Source organism: Aethalodelphis obliquidens, unplaced genomic scaffold (genome assembly GCF_003676395.1).
Source record: "Aethalodelphis obliquidens isolate GAN/ISIS:26980383/991018 unplaced genomic scaffold, ASM367639v1 scaffold13, whole genome shotgun sequence".
Lineage (NCBI taxonomy): Eukaryota > Metazoa > Chordata > Mammalia > Artiodactyla > Delphinidae > Aethalodelphis > Aethalodelphis obliquidens.
In genome coordinates, this window is record NW_020837957.1 from 23,130,557 (window position 1) to 23,150,145 (window position 19,589).

Consider the following 19,589-nt stretch of genomic DNA (forward strand, 5'->3'; position numbering starts at 1 on the left):
TGAACCTAGGTAGTTTGGTTTCAGAGCCTGTGCTCTTAAGCACTACTCTAAACTCCCCCCTCCACCCCCCAATACAATCAAGACTGAATGAACAGCAAATTAAGTTGAAATAAGTTGCTTATTGGTTCATATATATAAGTAATTTGGCTAACTGGATTCTTTTCTCCCAAAAGGTACTCTGGTTCGGTAAGTAGCCAAACTTTCAGAATAGTAGTTCACAGATAAAGTAGGTGTGAACGCAAAAGAATAGAAAGTACTAAAAACCAATTAAATAAAAATAATCTGGAAGAAGAAAAAAGCATTGGGACTATAAGATATTAAAAAGAACAGGTACTAGCTAAGGAAATAGGGGCATATAACTAAGGAGAAATACAGAAATTCTACAGTAACAATGTCTGGAAGAAGCTGAAATCATTAAGATATGAAAAGTTAAATGAGACAGGAAAAAAAAAGCACCTAGCTGACAACATTAAGTTCAAATTCACAGAACTGGGAAGATTATAAAAATATGAGAAAAATAACCCATTTATTGAAATACTACATTTAATCTTATAACCCTTAGGAAATAGAAGTTAAGAAATTCTTAACAGAATCAAAATGATTTGATTGATTGTTCTCACAGGAAAATCCCAGGAAACTCTTTTAACTGGATGGTCATGTACTCCTTGAAAAAGTATCTATTAATGTTTGTGATCAGACTGGGAACACTAAAAATTTGTGCTATTAACATCTCTTTTTTTAGATAGATTTGGGAAGCTTATGGTATCCTTATAAGTAAAATACAGAAATGAAAATTCTATATTTATAGTTAGATGAACAATTAGTGTTACTAACAGATGACTGAAATCATGAAGACAAACTTTCTTATTTTTTATATTTAGGATATATAAGTGAAATACATGATAAAGGTATTTAACAAGCATCTACAAAGTTCAAGTATATTTTCAACATAATTTAAAAAAATGACCTTTTTTAACTTGTTCTTAGTAAAAACAGCCTTATTCAAGGACAAAAACTTATGAAATACTGTAAGCTAAAGGCTGGGGATTCAGAAACATAAAACATAGTTCCAGACTTCAAAGAGCATGAAACACTGGGAGAGAAAAAAAGCCAAACAACAGATACAATATAGTGGTGGTAAGTGCAAATCAAGGGTATCCTCAGGTGCTTTGGGAATACAGAGGTGTAGCTAACATAACTTGGAAGGGCCAAGGGTAGTGAGTAAGGAGGAGAAATTGGGGAAGAGTTCCCAGAATAGGGGACACTTGAGCTAAATCTTTAAAATAGCTCAAGGAGAAGTGATTTACTCTAGAAATTGAGGAAAAAAAAAATAGGCTGTTCTTTACCTAAGAGCTGCTTCATCCACCTGCTCCCTAGTGCAACTTCCCACATAGCTAGTGTGGCAGCTAAAGGTCCTTACATTATTCCATGATCCTAGCTAATAACTGGTTAGTGACCCAACTTGAGCTAGTAACAATCCTTGTCTAAAATACTTCAAAATTGTAAATGGGGAAGAATTAGTCCTTTTCTGGTGGGAAAAGCTATAAGGAACTGGCTGTTATCAATACTATGTTTTCCCACCACAAGGAAAACGTCAGTCAGTAGTGAAAAGAATGGTCCCTCCCATTCCATCTTAAGATTCTATATATAAAAAGCTGAAGTCACTTATTCTACTTAGTAAATATTAATAGCACCAAGAATTAAATATTTTTTTCTTTCATTAGTTTACCTTTTTTTACTTTAAGCTACAAATTAGAACGCTCCTCATAATTCAGTCAACATCCTTACTAATGTTTGTAAACTGTACCTAGGTATGTATTTATGAGCAAAACTAGTTAAAACAGTAGTAAAATAGCTTACAAAAAAATCTTCTAGGTAGTATTTGTGATGCTTACTTAGGTCCTTTATGATCAAAATGGGGGGTGGGGGGAGAGAAATAAGACCAAATAAAAATAATAAAGGAATATCTATTTGCAGAATAAGGGATTTTGAAGACATTTTCTGTATTTATTATGAATAAGGTTTTTTTTTTTTTTTTAACAGCAAATTTTATGCTTCTGCCTATCAAAGGCTAAATTCAGCCTGTTGAATGAGTAAACATTCGAAAAATGATTAGCCTCATCCCTGGACAGACCTATAAAGCATGCAACTAAGCAAGAACTAAAATGAGTATTCAGGTAACATTTCTTTATTATAAATTGCCAAAACATTCCTGCATATAAACTACAATTTTTCTCTTCTAAAGAATTTATATTCCCAATGACTTACACACACACATGGCCATGTTTAAGTATTTTTAATATTTTTGATGTAAGGCACTAGTCTACATACTGCATATTTTTACTTTTATTAAAGTAGGACTAAATTAAACTATAATTTCAAAATTAAGCCTTAAGCCAGAGTTGAATGAGACAGAAAAACTATTATATATATTGTTACCTATAATTATGTACCAATAATCCAGAGAGCAATGCTGTACAGATTAAATCAAGTACCACTTCTATACATGAATGCATTTTGCATCTAAATGGAGGCTTGCCTGACATGCCTTACTTTTCTATTTCCAGTACTATTTTAAGTGTTCTAGTTCCACTAGGCTTATTTAAAAAAAAAACATTCATTTATTTTGTACAACACTGTGCTAGCAAATGCTTAATGAGAAGTACATCTTAACAGATTATGGGCAAGGACTTAAGAAAAAAAACAATGGGTACAGTATAAAAGGTACATTAGGATACAGGCTCACTTGCACTGAGATATAATAATTATTTCAGTTTGTAATTAGTTAGGCATATATTAAATGATGGACTACTTGCCTACTATTATTGCTGAAGAAGCAATACATAGCTCAGTTAATAATGAAAACTGAACAGGAATATAATGAATTTGCGAAGTGTGTGACTGAAGTTTGGTTCCACTAAAGTTATACCACAGGGACTTCCCCGGCGGTCCAGTGGTTAAGACTCCGTGCTTCCACTGCAGAGGGCTCGGGTTCCATCCCTGGTTGGGGAACTAAGATCCCTCATGCTACACGGCATGGCAAAAAAACAAAAACATTATACCATAAAACTGGTAATATTATAAAGAATTACTAAAGGGGCAATTAGTAAAAGCTTTTATATGCACTTGGTTTACAGTTTAGGCACATCTGGTATCAGTCAAAGGGCAGACTTTCTCAACTTACCCTTAATTACAAAGCGGGTGTGTGATAATTTATTATAAAACACCCTTTGTTATTCAATCCTTGTAAGTTTGGTGTCTCACAAACAATCATTGTTAGTTGAGTAGTTGTACAGACCATAGAATAATAGCTTAAAGATGAGAGGATGAATCACACTTCAGCAATTTGTCCCATGTGAATATGTCATTGATAAAACGAAACAAGAAACAAGAGGGAAGGGTCCTACTAAACTAGTTAGGTCTAGGTCTTAAATCTATTTATTTAAAATCAAGTTTTAAAAACTTGTTTAGATTTTATTTATTTGCAATAAAGACTAACTTATATGTATGGAAATTTTCTAAACATTAAAATATATCATTGGTATATGTGAACCAAGAAAATGAAAAACATGGAAGACTTGGAAGCCATTTGTGGGACACAGGAATTTCAGGTTTACAACTGAGAAATCAAGTGTAAATTCTGGTTGAACACTAACATGGTGAAAGCTTGTCAGCTTGTTTTTCTTACAGAACTAGAAAACTGTACTCAGTGTTAGAAGTAAACCTTTACTACCTAATAATGAGAAGATACAATTACTGTTTGAAAGCTTTACAAACCATAATGCCTCAAACAGGATTCAGTAAGTACAACTGAAAGAGAATATTAAAAGGAAACAATGCAGAGAGATGCTAATATTTTTTTTCTCAAACACAAGGACCTCATTAATTCAGCTTTATTTGGATGATATAAATGACCTTTTCAGTCTACTTTATAAATTAAAGAAGTCTAAGGGTTTAATGAAAAGATTTAAAAATTGAGCAAGTTTACTATTATTCTGAACAGTGGGTAAAACAGTAGCAGATTTTATTGGACTGTTAGAACTACCTATTCCTGGCTGTGTTCAGGTGTTAAAGGTGAGATTAGGTATCAGGAAACATTAGTTATAGATGTGCAAATTGTTAACAGACCATATTCTTTGTTAACCGGATTAAAAGTTATAATTTAGGGCTTCCCTGGTGGCGCAGTGGTTGGGAATCCGCCTGCCAACACAGGGGACACAGGTTTGAGCCCTGGTCCGGGAGGATCCCACATGCCGCAGAGCAACTAAGCCCGTGCACCACTGATACTGAGCCTGCACTCTAGAGCCTGTGGGCCACAACTACTGAGCCTGCGTGCCACAACTGCTGAAGCCCGTGCGCCTAGAACCTGTGCTCTGCAGTGGGAGAGGTCACCGCAATGGGAGGCCTGCGCACCGCAGTGAGGAGGGGCCCCCACTCGCCGCAATTGGAGGGCCCGCGTGTAGCAGCAAAGACCCAACACAGCCAAAAATAAATAAATTAAATAAACAGATTTATTAAAAAAAAGGAAGTTGTAATTTATTGTTGACAATTATGTGCCAGATAATAAGTGCTTTATTTTCATCTCAAATTTCACTATAAGACTGGGTTCTTATTACAAATGAATAAAAGCATCTAATTAATTATTCTTTGGCTTTATGCGGCCGGAAGTTAGGAAGACTGGATAGATTTACAATCTAGGCATGCTATAGTAATTCTGCTTCCCTTCTGCTGGACAACCATGGTAGGATGGTATTATCAATCTGTAACCATACTTTTCCTCCCTATTTGCTTTGATTGATCTAATGGGTCTGCAAAAAATCAGTTGAGTTTCTAAAACTACAAAATGTAAAAGCTAAAGACTTCTTTATATTTAAGTTGATTAAGCAATTTAACATTTTACCTTATCTAAACTAAACCATATAATGGAAGAGAGATACTATAAAACAATACCTTTTTGGTTTCAAATTGTGCTTCTTCCTGACAGCATCCTCTACAGTCAGGATCCAGTTGAAGAAGGTTGAACTGTCCAAGCAGATCACAGGAGCTGCAGAGCAAGTTGCTGGAGAAGCCTAACTCTCTGCAAGACTCTGATGAAAACTCTGCCCCAAACGCAGAGACCTGAAAACAAAAAATGAGGGGAAAAAACCCCTTAACTTCATGTTTACATCACAAAGCTTCCAAAAAAGGAGAAACTAGGATTGTCAAAATCTAATACACTAAAGACAGTTAGTGAAATGCCTCATTTGGAGACAAATTCTTAATTATTTTTATACTTTATAACTTTATATGAGGCTTTGGTTCTTCCCACATCCCCAACAAATTTTTTTCTTAAAAATTTGTCATATTACAGCTTGGCTAAAACATGGATTAACAAAAAAGATCATATATTATTTCTTTATGGTATATATATTACATATCTTTTGAAGAAAAATGAATTTCCATTTTAAGAACTTAGCACCTGTTCATATGATGTATGGAGTAACATTAACTTCTAGGTCCCTACTACACCCTACAAACTTATCTTCATTCACATCTAGCAGGGGAAGAGTACAGAAAGGGATGAAGTTGGGGAGAGCGGGAGCACATCAAAAATAAAACTTCAGGGTTTAGGTGCCAGTTCCACCACTTACAAGATGTGTGACTCTGGGCAAGATGACCTCCCTGAGTTTTAATTTCCTCACTGATAAAGCAAGAAGCATCCCACATAAAATAGAGTTCAGTAAAGATTAAATGAAATGACTTATGTAAAGTAACCAAACAGAATGACTCGCAAAAGCAGGCTTCCAAAACTATCCTCTTCCTTTATCCATTCTCCTCTCATGTCTCAGTGAGTGTGGTATACCTACATCTGTCTAAGGTCAATACCTGTACCTCTGCTTTAATTTCTGTCTTCTGCCATCTCCACGGGGATTTACTTTCATTGATAACTCATACCTTCAGTGTACCCAAGACCCATAGTTCTAACTGCTCTCCCCACATTCTGTTATTTTTGAATTGTTACTACAGTCTGGTTTCTGATCCCACCACACCACTCAGCTAAACATGCCAAAAATCACTAAATGCAATGGCATTCAAAACTTTTCTGCTCCAGCTGCTTCTTCCATGGCTTTCCCTCTCCTTCTTCTGCTATTTATCTCTTAAATGATGTTGTTTCCCATTTCTATTCTTGGCTCTCTCTTTGCTTTGCATACTTTCTATAGAGAATTGCATCTTTTCCATGGCTTCAAATACTCAGTTATTGAAAACTCCCAAATCTTTTTAAGTATCAAGTTTCCAAAGCCAACAGCCTACCTGAGATCTCATTTAGATGTTGCACAGGCACTGCAAATTCAAACTCTCCAACAGTGAAACATCTTTTCTCCTTAAATCTATTCCTTCCCATGTACTCAGTATCTTGGCAAAATGACACCATTTTCCCTGACCACCTAGTTGCCCCGGTCAGTTCATCCTAGACTCCACATTCTTCACCATTCTTACAATCAGTCAATTAACTTGTTTGTTAAAAAAACAAGTTTTGACAATTCTGTCTCTTAAAGAGCTCTCAAATCTTTTCCTGCCTCAGTGGATTAAATGGTCAGCTACTCCTATCTCTCATTACGTCTCCAATTCCATTCTACTTTTCAGCTATAATGAATTCCTATAGTACCTGAGAATATAAAACCCCTACTCAAATGGACATTTGCTCATACTTTTCTACTCTAAGGCTCTTTTACACTTTTCCACCTTGTTAAATTCTACTTATTTCTAAGAACCTGATTGGTATATCAGTCTTCTTAGGAAGCCTTCTCTGAAAAAAATCAGATCCCAGTATTTAGCCATTGTCTTTTCTGAGAACGAAATTTATGCACAGCTGTAAAATAGCACCACTCATGACACTGTACTATGTAAATCTAGGATTGTCTGATTTCCCGGTAATATTGTGAACTCTTCAAGGGCAAGCATTAAGTTATTTCTCTGTATTTCCAGCACTTGTGCTAATTTTCCTGTGTGTTAAGCAAATGAATCGGTCAAAACCACAGCCTCAAGTAGGGGGAATTTCAGATTGTTTTGACTGTGACTGGTTGATCTTCTAGACCAAGGGCCTGCAAATTTTATGTAAAGGGCCCCGTAGTAATTATGTCAGTCTTGGGTGGCTATATAGTTTCTGTTGGAACTACTCAACTCAGCTACTGCAGCACAAAAGCAGTCACAGACAATAATAAATGAATGGGTGTCTGTGTTCCGGTAACACTTTATTTACAAAAACAAGGCTTGATGGATTTGGCCCACCAGCTGACTAATCATGCAGATTAAAACCCAAAGGCATATCCCAATGTGAAAAACTTTAAGTACTGCTGGCATACTCTTCCAAAATGCTGATCATCCCATTGACCTAACAGTAAGTCAACATCCTAATTTGATACCATATACATACATCTTTTACCTTATCTCAGTGAAAATGTGGACTGTATATCATAATATATCAAAATAGATCAAGTATCCCAGTCTAGTGGGAGGGACTTAAGACTCTTGCTACTATACTAGCACTTTGAGTAATTTATTTACTAGTAAAGTGATCTGCTTGATCAATTTCACAGGTTAATTTCTATTTTTTCCAAAGAGGGCCACACCAATATATACACATCATCCCAAGTGTGACTGGCAGTCCTCCACTGAGGAGTGGGAGTCTATGTTCCCTCCCCTTCAACCTGGGCAGGGGCCTGTGACTGTTCTGACCAACAGAGTGTAAAGGAAGGGATACTACATGATTTCTGAGGGTAGGCCATAAAAAAGGAAACAATTTCTGCTTGGCTAGTGCTTGCAGGTGCTGTTATCTGTTTCTCTATAATACTCGACTTTGGAATTTAGCCACCATGCTGTAAGGTAGCCTAAACTACAGAGAGAATGTAGAGAGGCCCATGTAGAGAGCACCTGAGGCCTCCAGCTGACAACCAGCATCAACTACTAGACATGTGAGTAAAAAGCCTTCACATTTTAGTCTTTCAGTCTCAGGCGGAGGTCTGAGACACCATGGAACACACAGCCATCCTGCTGTGCCCTGTCTGAATTGCTGACCCATAGAAATTTGAAAGCAAAATAAACAATGGTTTTACACCACTAAATTTTAGGGTGATTTGTTTTGTAGCCATGGTAACTAAAACAGGCAATAAAAATGAAATAATTTTGAAACTGTGAACTGCTTAACAAACATAAGAAATTGTTACCAAAGCATGTTTTACAAAACAAGAATCTCAAATGAAATGAATAATCATGGGATCATAATACTTGGTTTTATTCTGGCATTTAATGAGCACCTACTGACAGGTAGCATGAACATGCAAAACATGTATTTGAGTCTGATGACATCTTGATTCAAATATCAGCACAGAGCAACCTTACTTCTTAATTTCTGAATAGGAATAATGACCACTTCACAAAGTTTTGGGGATTAAAGGAGAAAAAGTACAGAAAGCATCTTGTATCCTGCCCAGTACACAGTGAGTACTTAATAAATTTTAGAATTATTCCCACCTTCCACTGTGAAAGCACACTTAAAAACTACAAAACACTACTTATTTTTAAGTCATTATATTAGACATGGGATAGAGATAAGCGTAGGGGAGATATAATGTATCTTTTAAATTTTTTAAAATAAATTTATTATTTATGTTTTTTTAATTTTTGGCTGTGTTGGGTCTTCGTTGCTGTGCGCCAGCTTTCTCTAGCTGCAGTGAGCCGGGGCTACTCTTTGTTGCGGTGCACAGGTTTCTCATTGTTGTGGCTTCTCTTGTTGCGGAGTACAGGCTCTAGGCATGCAGGCTTCAGTAGTTGTGGCTCACGAGCTCTAGAGCGCAGGCTCAGTAGTTGTGGAGCACGGGCTTAGTTGCTCCGCGGCACGTGGGATCTTCCCAGACCAGGGATCGAACCCGTGTCCCCTGCATTGGCAGGCGGACTCTTATCCACTGCGCCACCAGGAAAGCCCTAGAATGTATCTTGAGTTCCATGAGTGAACTACATTTTTCTCTTATATCATTGGTTTTGCAGACTTAAGGCGTTGAATCTAAGAACATCAGAACATATTTTTAAGCACTTCATAGGTAAGTACCAAATTCTAAATAATATAGAAGAGTTCAAAATTATAAATTATGCCCACCCACCTTTTTACTATCAGAAAGTAATGAACAGCATTTAAATGCGCACAGTAAGGCCAAATATTAAATTTTATTGTTGTTTTATTATTATTTTTGGCCACACCATGTGGCTTGTGGGATCTTAGTTCCCCGACCAGTGACTGCACCTGCGCCCTCAGCAGTGAAAGCTTGGAGTCCTAACAACTAGACCGCCAGGAAATTCTCCTAAATTTTAAAATAATTAGCCACCCTTCTAAGAAAGACATAGATTTTAAGGGCTGGGTGAGATAACCCTGATTGGGATAACCACTTAACAGTTTATGACTTCTCCAATTCAAAGTAGGATTGACAGGCTAAGAGAGTCCTTTGCATTAGTCACTGATTTATTTTTCTGATATTACTGAGTTCTTTATAAACATAAGGGTTGTTGGCTGGGAAGCTGTAATAACTATTATGTAACATCACCTTTTCAGGCAAAAGCCTGGTATAGCTATACATTTTATTACACTTATACATTCACATGATTATGTCTCTTAACCAGTCTTTACTCAGAAAACTCATAGGTTTCTCATGTAATAATTCTGAACGGATTTCAAATCTGAGACAAAATACATGGGTTTATAGACGAACCCCATGAAAACAATACCAGAAACATAGCCTTTATGGCAAGCCCTTACAAAGCACCAGATACTTTGCTAAACACTTTACATCATTATTCTATTTAATCTTATCCCCCTATGAAAGGGGTATTATCCTCATTTTATAGAGAAGGAAACAGAGGCTTAGGACAGTTGAGGTAATCTATCTTAAGACAATACAACGAACATTAGATGGCAGCATCAAGATTCTAATCCTGGCCTGCCCTCAAAACCCTTAACCGCTGTTATTAACTACCACCTTTCACAGAATCCATGATACACTATTATTGTATGTACCACTAAAAATAACAAAAATGCTGACACTTGTGCCACCCATTGAAATAAGACCAATCCAGATGTTAACTTGTGAAGAAAAGGGGGTAGGCGTAGGGGATGGGGTGTGGTGTCTCAGAATCAATAACACATAAAATCATTTTATACTGCTTCCAGTACAGTGCCTTTCTTTTTAAATTAATTAATTTGTTTATTTTTGGTTGCATTGGGTCTTTGTTGCTACACGCGGGCTTTCTCTAGTTGTGGTGAGTGGGGGCTACTCTTTGTCACAGTGCATAGGATTCTCATTGCGGTGGACTCTCTTGTGGTGGAGCATGGGCTCTAGGCCCATGGGCTTCAGTAGTTGTGGCTTGCGGGCTCTAGAGTGCAGGCTCAGGAGTTGTGGCGCACAGGTTTAGTTGCTCCGTGGTATGTAGGATCTTCCCAGACCAGGGATTGAACCTGTGTCCCCTGCACTGGCAGGTGGATTCTTAACCACTGGGCCACCAGGGAAATCCCTACAGTGTCTTTCTGAAAGAAGTAATATGTATGAGCTAAATGAAGAATTGAGTATCACTTAGTTCTGGGACACTCTAGAAAACAGCTCCCTTAGGCCATACAAAAATATTTTTTTCTAATGCTTAAGCATACTCAGAATGTATTTTTAATTAAATCATTTTATATCCTCCCCGTTGTCACCTCATTGGAATATTGATAACTATGTGTTGCTACTAACTTTTAATTAGAGCTATTCAGAGGCACAGACAGTAATAAAAGCTCAACCTGTCTAGTCTGAGGACTCAGAGGTGTGAATTAGCAAAGTAGGAGCTAAGTCTTCTGCCCATACCAGTAGCTCAACCTCAGGGCACCAAGAAAGTCTTCCTTCATTCCCTTTTTATTCATTTGTCAGGTTCCAAAGCTTTGGCTTATTTTTATTACTGCCAGCTACTTATTCCACCTGGCCTTTCTTCCCCCTCAGGCTAACTGTGAAATGCAGTTTTTCTAATTTCTTAAGAGTTCTTCCAACAGTCCTCTCTACTTCTCTTTTCAAGATTTTATTGCCTTCTTTTCTTAAAAACACTAGTCATTACAGAAGAAAGAGACAGGAGTAAGCGTTAGAGAAGTTAAAACAGTTCAACAAAAAGGTGAATTGCTCAGACCACCCTTTCTAAATATTTTCAGAGTCATTATGTATTTGTTGGAGTGGGTGGGGTTCATCACTGTTCTACATAACCTTCTACAGATATCTTAATGACTTTGATAGCAAGGAACAAACACTAATGAAATAGAAGGCCTTTCAAACCTCTGAGGGATTTAAATGTACACGTGAGGCAAAATAAAACAATATATAAAAGAAAAGTGGCCCCTGTATTCTCTTTGGCTACACTCGGCATGGGAATGGAGGGATACAAACCACACACAGAGCTTTGGTGCAGTTGTGAATCTGTAATACAGCATTATGTATGACGACAGAACATGTAAGGGAGAGGGTATATAAGACTGCAAATCTGGAAATGGGATGTAAGTTAAGCCTTGCATTTTATCTAAACACCTTACTTTAGGTCTGGTGAGAGAACATGGTATGTGAGAGGTACTAAAATGACCCCAATTTTCCACCTCTACCATTTTGCTCTCCCAGTAGAGGTAAATGCTGGGAATTAAGCCTGGAGAGACAAACAAGTATTAGGTCAAAGAGGTCCTGTTAAGGCACACTGAAGATAGACTTCAACTTAAAAGCAACTGAGAGCCATTGAGGAGTTTTAACAATGACCGACCTAAGTTTGAGAAAGATGACTTGGATGCACTGCAGAGACTGAATTAGGAAACGGGGGAAAATGAGATCAGGAGACCAGTTACAGAAGCTGTTGTGCCAATCCCAGGCAAAGATGGGGTCTGAATTTAGGTACTACCTGTGGAGGTAAAATTAAATGAACTGGCTTGGAGATTTTTAAGGGTTTAATGACTAACTGGGGTCAGAGAGTGAAAGGAAAGAATTTAAAATGAATAATTTCCAGCTTGGGCAATTGGGAAGCTGGCAAAAACAACAGCTTAGATTCTGATAATTAAAGGGCGAACTAGGAGGCTGTTATTTCTAAGGAGAGAGAGGTTGATGGCCTAAATAAGGAATTAATAATAAGTGGATGAATCTGAGAGATATTTAGGAAGTAAAGTCAACAAGACTTGGTAATTACCTGGATGTGAGGTATGTAAGAAAAGGCAGGAGTTGAAGATGAGACCCAAGTTTCTGGCTTGAATTCTGTGGATGGTCACTTTGGTAGACTGTTTAATGGGCATAATAAATTCCTCCTACCTTGATATGTACACTTCTTTGCAATGTGACTATGTCACTCTTCTCACGCTGAGATGGAGTCCATATCCCCACCCCTGAAATCCAGGCTGGTCTTGTGACTTGCTTTGACAAACACTGCGATGTGAAAGTGACGTATGTGATTTCTGAGGCTAGGCTTTAGGAGGCATTGCAGCTTTTGCTCTGTAGGAGTGCTGCCCTGAGACTGCCACGAAAAGAAGTTGGTCTGGCCTACTGGAGAATGAGATGTCACATGGATGGGAACCTAGCTGACAGACAGCACCACTAAGAATGAAGCCATCCTGTACCCTTCAGTTCAGCTGACCTACTGGCTCAGCACAGCTGCGTAAATGAGGCGAGAGGAAATCAACAGAGGAACTGCTCAGCAGACACACAGAATTACAAGAAATCGTTATTTTAAGCTTTGGGGGTGGTTACACAGCCACAGATAATGAAACAGTTAAAGAGAGTGAAATCAGGAGAAGGCAACTTGAAATGTTGTTCTTTTATCTTTTCAAGGTGGTGAACTCAAATTACCTAAGACTGACAATAAATTCTTGAGTACGAAGTTTAGAAAGGGGTCTTCCAGTAATTTCTAAGGCACCAAATGACTGAATAATGGAGTACTGTAAAGCTAATTAGAGAAGTAAAGAATCCACCTTTTAGGCAAGGTTACAAAAGGACAGGCAGGATCTTTAAACTCCTTGATGAAAGAAAAGCCCAGGTGTTTGTAGGGGCCTTAGGTATAGACCCTCACTCCTCCAAACCTTGGATAAATTAATTAAACCAGGTCTCTAGGAGAATACTTCTCAGCAGGCTCAACAGAGAACTCCTGAAAAATTAGGCTGATAAAAGACACTTGTAAAAACTCCAACCATAGTGTATATTAAACAGTTTTATTATTCACATAAACATGGACTAAAAACTTCTAAGGAGAAATTAACAAACAGTAAGTTGTTTGTGAGTGAATAGGAAGATAAGTAGAATTTAGCCTTTCCCCATTGAAAGATAAAGAACGCATCTGTTCTGTTAATGGATAAAAACGAAATAAAAAATACTTGGTTAAACACCGTCCGATTTTAAACGAGATGAAAGCTATCATTTTAGAAAATCAATGTCAAAAATAAATTATGCTTTAGTATGGAATAGCTTCTTTTATTGCAAAAATGTTGTTTAAAATCACAAATGGCACTGAAGTGTACCCAGCAGCATATGAATTCCACAGAACAGAGGTTAAAGGCTGTCTAAAAGTGACGTACAGAGACCACAAACAACTGACAGAAAGAAGTAAAAAGGAAGTGTACCCTGGACCAAAGACCTCAGGGCTTTAAGATTTGGGAGCCTTGCCATAAGGAACGATAGTTCCTTGCATTTCTGCCAATTTAAAAACAATCTTCATTCCTGTGCAAAACTTAGTGCCTTTTTTTCCGTTCACGGTGTGTCTTACAAATTGTACTCAAGATAGTCTAAAGTCAGGAGAAAAAACCGCTAGAAACCCGGAACGGGGAAAGATAAGTATCTAACGAGGTATTAAGCCACGTCGCACTGTGGCCGCAGCAGTCGCTGAGGAAGCCCTATCCTCCCACCCTTTTCAACTGTGGCTCCCAAACGGGACCGAATGTTCGGTTTTCCTCGGCGCAATCCCTCCCACTCGCCCTGGGGCTGCAGCGGACGTGACCTCCACTCACCGCTTGAAGCACAGTCGCCAGCAGCAGCCGCAGCCCAAAAGCCGGCAAAAGACACCCATCCAGCCCGGCCGCCATAGGTGCCATCTTCCGTAGGTCTCCGGCTGCCCCGAGGACCCCTCTGCTCGGGGCGTCTACTCCAGAGCCTAATCCAAAACAGGCTGCTAAAGGCGGTTAACATCAAGTCTCTTATTCTGCAGGGACGGGTGTTAACTAAGGGCATATAAAAGCTTAAAGATGACTAAATACCTTTACATTTGATATAAATATGAAGTCGCTGGGTCCTTTCGATAAACCATATCAGGCATTTTCCTAGACTCCCCAAATCTGTGCTTCTCCGGGCTCTTTCCTTTCATTCACGACATTTCCTCAAGCAGCCAAGAAGCCCCGCCTTCGTCAGTTTCGGCCTGCCTCCTTCTCCAAGTTTACCCAATCGAATGCCGCTTTGGTTGACACCTTAGGCAAAGGAAACCAACCATGACACGGGCCAAGAGCTAAGCCTTGGGGTTCTTCGGTCCAATAAGCACAAGTGAACGGGAGCAGTGGGCGGAGCCTCTGGTTGCTGAGCAGCGTACGTGGATGCGTGCGCGTGGTGGCCGAGGGGGATGGGAAGGGGGCGGGGTCGAGGGCGGCGCAGCCGCAGCCGCAACGTAGGAGCGCGCGGCTGCGAGCAAAGGAGGGAGGGAAGGAAGGAAGAGAGGGAGGCAGGCAGGCAGGCGGGCGCGGGTCTCGGGGACTGAGGCGGTAGAGGGAAGCGAGAGCTCGGCAGCCGCTTCGCGCTGTGTTTGCTGCGCGGGCTTTTGGAGGCGCGGCCGTGGAATCGGCCGAGGAGAAGCGGACACCGGCGGCGTTGGTGTTGGCGCCTGGGGGCGGGGGACTGGGGAGGCGAGAAGGGGGGGGTCGCTGCGGTGCTTCTCTCGCTGTCGCGCTCTCCTTGCCTTTCTCCCGGCTCGGTGGGCTCCTCCCGGCGTCTCCTTTGCCTCCGGGGCCCCTATCCCCGCCCCCCGCGGTATGTCTTGATCCCGAGCAGCGGGTTTCATGGGGCTCCTCAGGATTATGATGCCGCCCAAGTTGCAGCTGCTGGCGGTGGTGGCCTTCGCAGTGGCAATGCTCTTCTTGGAGAACCAGATCCAGAAACTGGAGGAGTCCCGGTCGAAGCTAGGTGAGGAGCCGTGCCACTCTGGGCTGAGTGGTGTGTGGAAGCGGCCGGGCCAGGGAGGCAGTGCTACCCGAGCAAGTGGGCGTTTGTCTAACCTGAGATCTGGCTCCTCGGCAGGAGGCTGAAAGAGGTTGTAAAGAGAGATGGGACTAGGGGCATCGAGAACACAAGCTCCAAGAATGGTGTGAATTAAGCTTGGGTGGTATGCTGGGCTCGCGAGGTCACGGGGCAGAGGTTGCAAGGTTGGGCTTCCCGGAGCCAAAGGGTTACCCTGAAGTAGGCATTCCATGGGGATCAAGAGCAAGATAAGAGCGAACTCACTGGGGAGCGGGTACTGACTGTTGGAGGAGACAGAAACGCTCAGGCTTACGTGTTCTCTTAGAAGTCGTACAGAAAGCCTCGGCAGTGTCAGGCGAGGGGTATTCTAATTTGAGATGTGGGCACCTGGTTACGGAATCTTTTGGGGATGGGGAGGTTCGCGAAGGGATAGATGCGCAGAAATGGAGGGAGATGCTGGAATGACGGTGAGTAAAAGAAATACACTGTAGTGAGTTGCACTCTTGTGCTGGGGGCAGCAAGGGACCGCCCAACTGACGAGAGAAATAGGCTGTCCCCAGGTAGGACAGGAAAGCAACTATAAAGCTTCCGTGAGGTACTGAAATGAGGCATCCAAGCATTTAAATTCTTTTTTAGCGGCGCTAAACTGCTATATTTTGAGCTTAAGAATAGGGATGTGTGTGTACGTTACTTCGCGGCGATGTTGGTGTAGTGAATTTAGGAGGAAAGGTTGAAGGGGAATTGCTTTAGTGAGATTTAAGTTTATGAAAGGAAGAGTGCAAAAAGTTTACCATAGGTTAAGTACCTTAAAGAGTTAACAGTGCTTACTTTAATTACGGAAGAGGTCTGATGTACAAAAAGTTGGAGTGTGATGTTGTGAAAGACCCGAAGAATGCACAGATAATAGGTACTTTCAGATTAGTAGGGAACTTCGGCGTTTGGGAAGAGCTCGGGGTGGGGAGGGAATATTAAAAGAATGTCAGCAGTACATTTTGATTTAAAAACGTACATGGCACTGAAAAATCAGCTCAGGAGGCTGTAATTTGAATGTGGAAAAGTAATGTGAAGTATTTTTATGCGTACACTTTCACCTCAAAATCATTTAAAATACTTTTCAAAATGCAAATAATAAAATACCAGCAGCACTATAATTTAGACTAAGAAGTAACAGATGCTGCTGTGGGTGATGATTAATATTTAGGAAAAATGTATCAGAAAATAATTGAAATATTACAAATAGTAGCTGACTATTTGCAGTTTTGATAGACTTTGCGAAAAGCCTTGGAGACATTTTAAAGAGCAGTGTATCAAAGAGCATCAAATAAATCTAGCTGAAGTGCAAATAAATTTGAAGAGGAGCTAGGAATAATTCCACTCCTCAACTCTAGGGTAGAACTTGCCCTGTACAGTTTCGAACAGATATCAAATTTATTTACTATGATTTTATTAATATGAGTCTTGTATGATGGAAAAATATTCGCTTTAAATATTGAAGGTTGGCCAATATACTCTTTTTGTTTGTAACTATTTAGCAGCTTTGAGCGTCATATTGTGGCCTGATTAATGATCCAGCTTTACAGAGAAAAAAATGACTCCTCTTAAAGTTGAAAGTTATATTAAATTAAAATTTGTATTAATTCTTCGTTGTGTTGCTCTTTGAATTTCTTAGACACATTACAATAGGTTGGGATAATTCAAATTTTAATTTTCCTTTGTTGCCTAACATTTTTTTTCCATGATGCTTGAAAGTGTTTTCTGTAGGCACAACCTTAATGATTTTAGAAAGAGTTATCTGAGGATGTAGAAAGCCACAGGTAGTAGTGTTTTTTCATGATTTTTTTTACAGGAAAGGAACCTTTATATTCCATTAGAAATAGTAAATATGGATTAAACTAATTCTCGAAAAGGAGCCTCAGATACAAAACACTAGAAGGAACTAATAATGGAGATTCAAAATTATGGCAAATAAAATATATAACTTCGTATCAGCAGTCTTTTGATTAAAAAAAAAGTCTTATGAAACAGGCAATACTAAAACAGATGTTGTCAGTTAGTAATCTTCCTTAGGAAAGGAACACAGAAGGAGGCATATTTTGACAATCAGACTCTGTACTAGACACTTTCATATTTGATATTCTTATTTAATCTTCCAAAAACACCATAGAAAGCCATTTTTACAGATGCGGGAACAGGTTCAAAGGTTATATAACTTGACCACATAGCTAGTAAGTGGCAGAGCCAGGACTGGAACCCAGGTATGTCTGATTCCACATCAAGTTCCCCTTTAATTATACCAGGCTGCTTGGGACTTTATATTGACATTACACTAAGATGTAGCAGTTTGAATAGAATTTTTAAACTGTAATACCAATGTTTAATTGCATTTATTGCTAAGAATGAATGTCATTCTTAGAAAATTCAATTTCTGACACAAAGGAATTAGTTTAGTGTAATGTATGTTGCTTGTTTATACCCGTGTAACGAACATAATTATATTACCCAATGAAAGGACTGAAATAGCTTATTTCTGCTACAGGGGACAAAAAAAGTCTGTGGTGGTTTTCTGTAAGTGGTAAAATCACAACATTAAAAGCATTTTTGTTTTGTCACCAGAAAAACTTAAACACACATTTATCACTTTTCAGAAACTTTGGTGATGTCATCTGTCACAGAATTTTGACTTACAGTGTAGTCAAATTTATTAAACTTTGCATTTATGGCTTAAAGAAAAAGAAAAAGTTAAACATTTTGCTCTTAAAAGTTTTCATTGTTTATCTTTTCTGTTATAGAAGATTCCAAAGGATTGCATTTTCTGGTAATGCTTTGTATGCACCTTGGTTTCAGAATATTTTGATAGTGAGATCTCTAATAGAGCGATAGTTGTATTCAAAACTTAGGTGTATTCATTGACCACTTGGGACATTAAGTATATAAACAGGAATTCCTAAAAACCAATGTCACATAATAGAGTTTTCTTTTATCTTTTTTTTTTCGACGAATGTTGGATGGCAGTATACATGTTACTTTGCATCTTGCTTTTTTCATTTAATATCATAGAATATCTTTCCAGGTCAATAAATATAAATTTGACTTACTCATTCTAATAGCTGTATAATATTCTATAGTATGCATGAATCATAAATTCTCCAGCCATTATGCCAATAATGAACATTCAGTTTATCTCTCCCCCCACCACTTAAAAATTTTTTTTTTTTACCATTTTCTTTCTTGGTATTATAAACAGTGTTACAAGAAACATCCTTATATAAGTTTATTTAACTCCTTATTTGTTGGTACTGTTTTCAGTAGGATAAATTCTCCTGTTAAGGGATTACTGGGACAAAAGATGTATGTATTTTATAATTTAACAGATCTTAAAATCTGTTACTTTCCAAAAAATTTATTTCCCAAGGGTTACAATAATCTGCACTGTCAACACATAACAAGTCCTGGATGGGATGCTGTCAGCTTTAAATTTTTGCCACTCTGAAGCTGTGAAATGGTATGTTGTTGCATTGGTTTACATTTCCTCAACTTCTAATTAGTTTGAACATTTACTTGTTCATTTTCATTTGTCTGTTGGGTAGTAGTTTCTTACCGATTTTTAGGGTTTTAAAAATATATTAGAAGTATTAATCTTTTATCTGTTTTATGTCTTGTATCTGTTTTTCTCCAGGTCTGTCATTTGTCCCTTGATTTTATGGTATATTTTGCTTATACAGAAGTTAAAAAATTTATGCAGTCAAATCTATGAATTTAGGCAAGTAGGTGCCTTACATTGCTTGAGAAGACTTCCCCCAACCAAGATTATGTTCATTCTCTATATTTTGTTAGTATTTTATAACTTTTATTTTTTACATTTAGCTCTTTAAAGCAGTCATATGTTTATTGTAATTTCTCTCAGTGAATGGCCACTTATGGCAAATATTATATTAATAATTTATCTTTTTTCCCCACTGTATGTTACAGTTCTTCTTTTAGTCGTATATTACGTTTTCATATGTTCTTGGATTAATTTTGGACTCCCATTTTTTTCCACTAATCAGAGATTCTTTAGATCTTAGGGACCCATATATAGGCTTCAAGGCATCCATGAATTCCCTGAAATTATATACATAGCTTTCATCAGATTTGCAAAGGAGTATGCAGTCTCCTTAATGGTAAGAATCACTGATTTGTAGTAGATGGTTTATATTTAATGGAGTAAGTGCATTTTTTTTTTTAATATTAACATACTACAACATGCAACTTGTGAGTTAAATTTAGGATACGAGCACATTAGTTATGAACAATTTCTCTGGGATGTTATACTGAAAAAACTTTGTTAAAATATACAAACTTAATTTTTCTAATGAGGTA

The 19,589-nt window shown here is 38.5% G+C and overlaps 2 protein-coding genes across 5 annotated transcripts in view; one reads left to right on the forward strand and one right to left on the reverse strand.

Moving 5' to 3' along the window:
* Window positions 1-14,350, reverse strand: part of SELENOF (selenoprotein F) — a 38,163-nt gene extending 23,813 nt beyond the window's left edge. The window contains exons 1-3 of the mRNA XM_027114246.1: window positions 14,264-14,350; window positions 14,018-14,175; window positions 4,951-5,118 (exon numbers count right to left, since the gene is read on the reverse strand). Of these exons, the coding sequence (XP_026970047.1) occupies window positions 4,951-5,118; window positions 14,018-14,101 (252 nt within the window). The 5' untranslated portion in view covers window positions 14,102-14,175; window positions 14,264-14,350. The remainder of the gene's footprint in view (window positions 1-4,950; window positions 5,119-14,017; window positions 14,176-14,263) is intronic.
* Window positions 14,351-14,671: 321 nt separating this feature from the next.
* Window positions 14,672-19,589, forward strand: part of HS2ST1 (heparan sulfate 2-O-sulfotransferase 1) — a 186,068-nt gene continuing 181,150 nt past the window's right edge. For 2 of the 4 annotated variants that reach the window (XM_027114247.1, XM_027114248.1), the window contains exon 1: window positions 14,672-15,176. In XM_027114247.1, coding sequence (XP_026970048.1) covers window positions 15,053-15,176 — 124 coding nt within the window. In that variant the 5' untranslated portion in view covers window positions 14,672-15,052. The remainder of the gene's footprint in view (window positions 15,177-19,589) is intronic. The other 2 variants (XM_027114249.1, XM_027114250.1) reach the window with 1 other exon arrangement.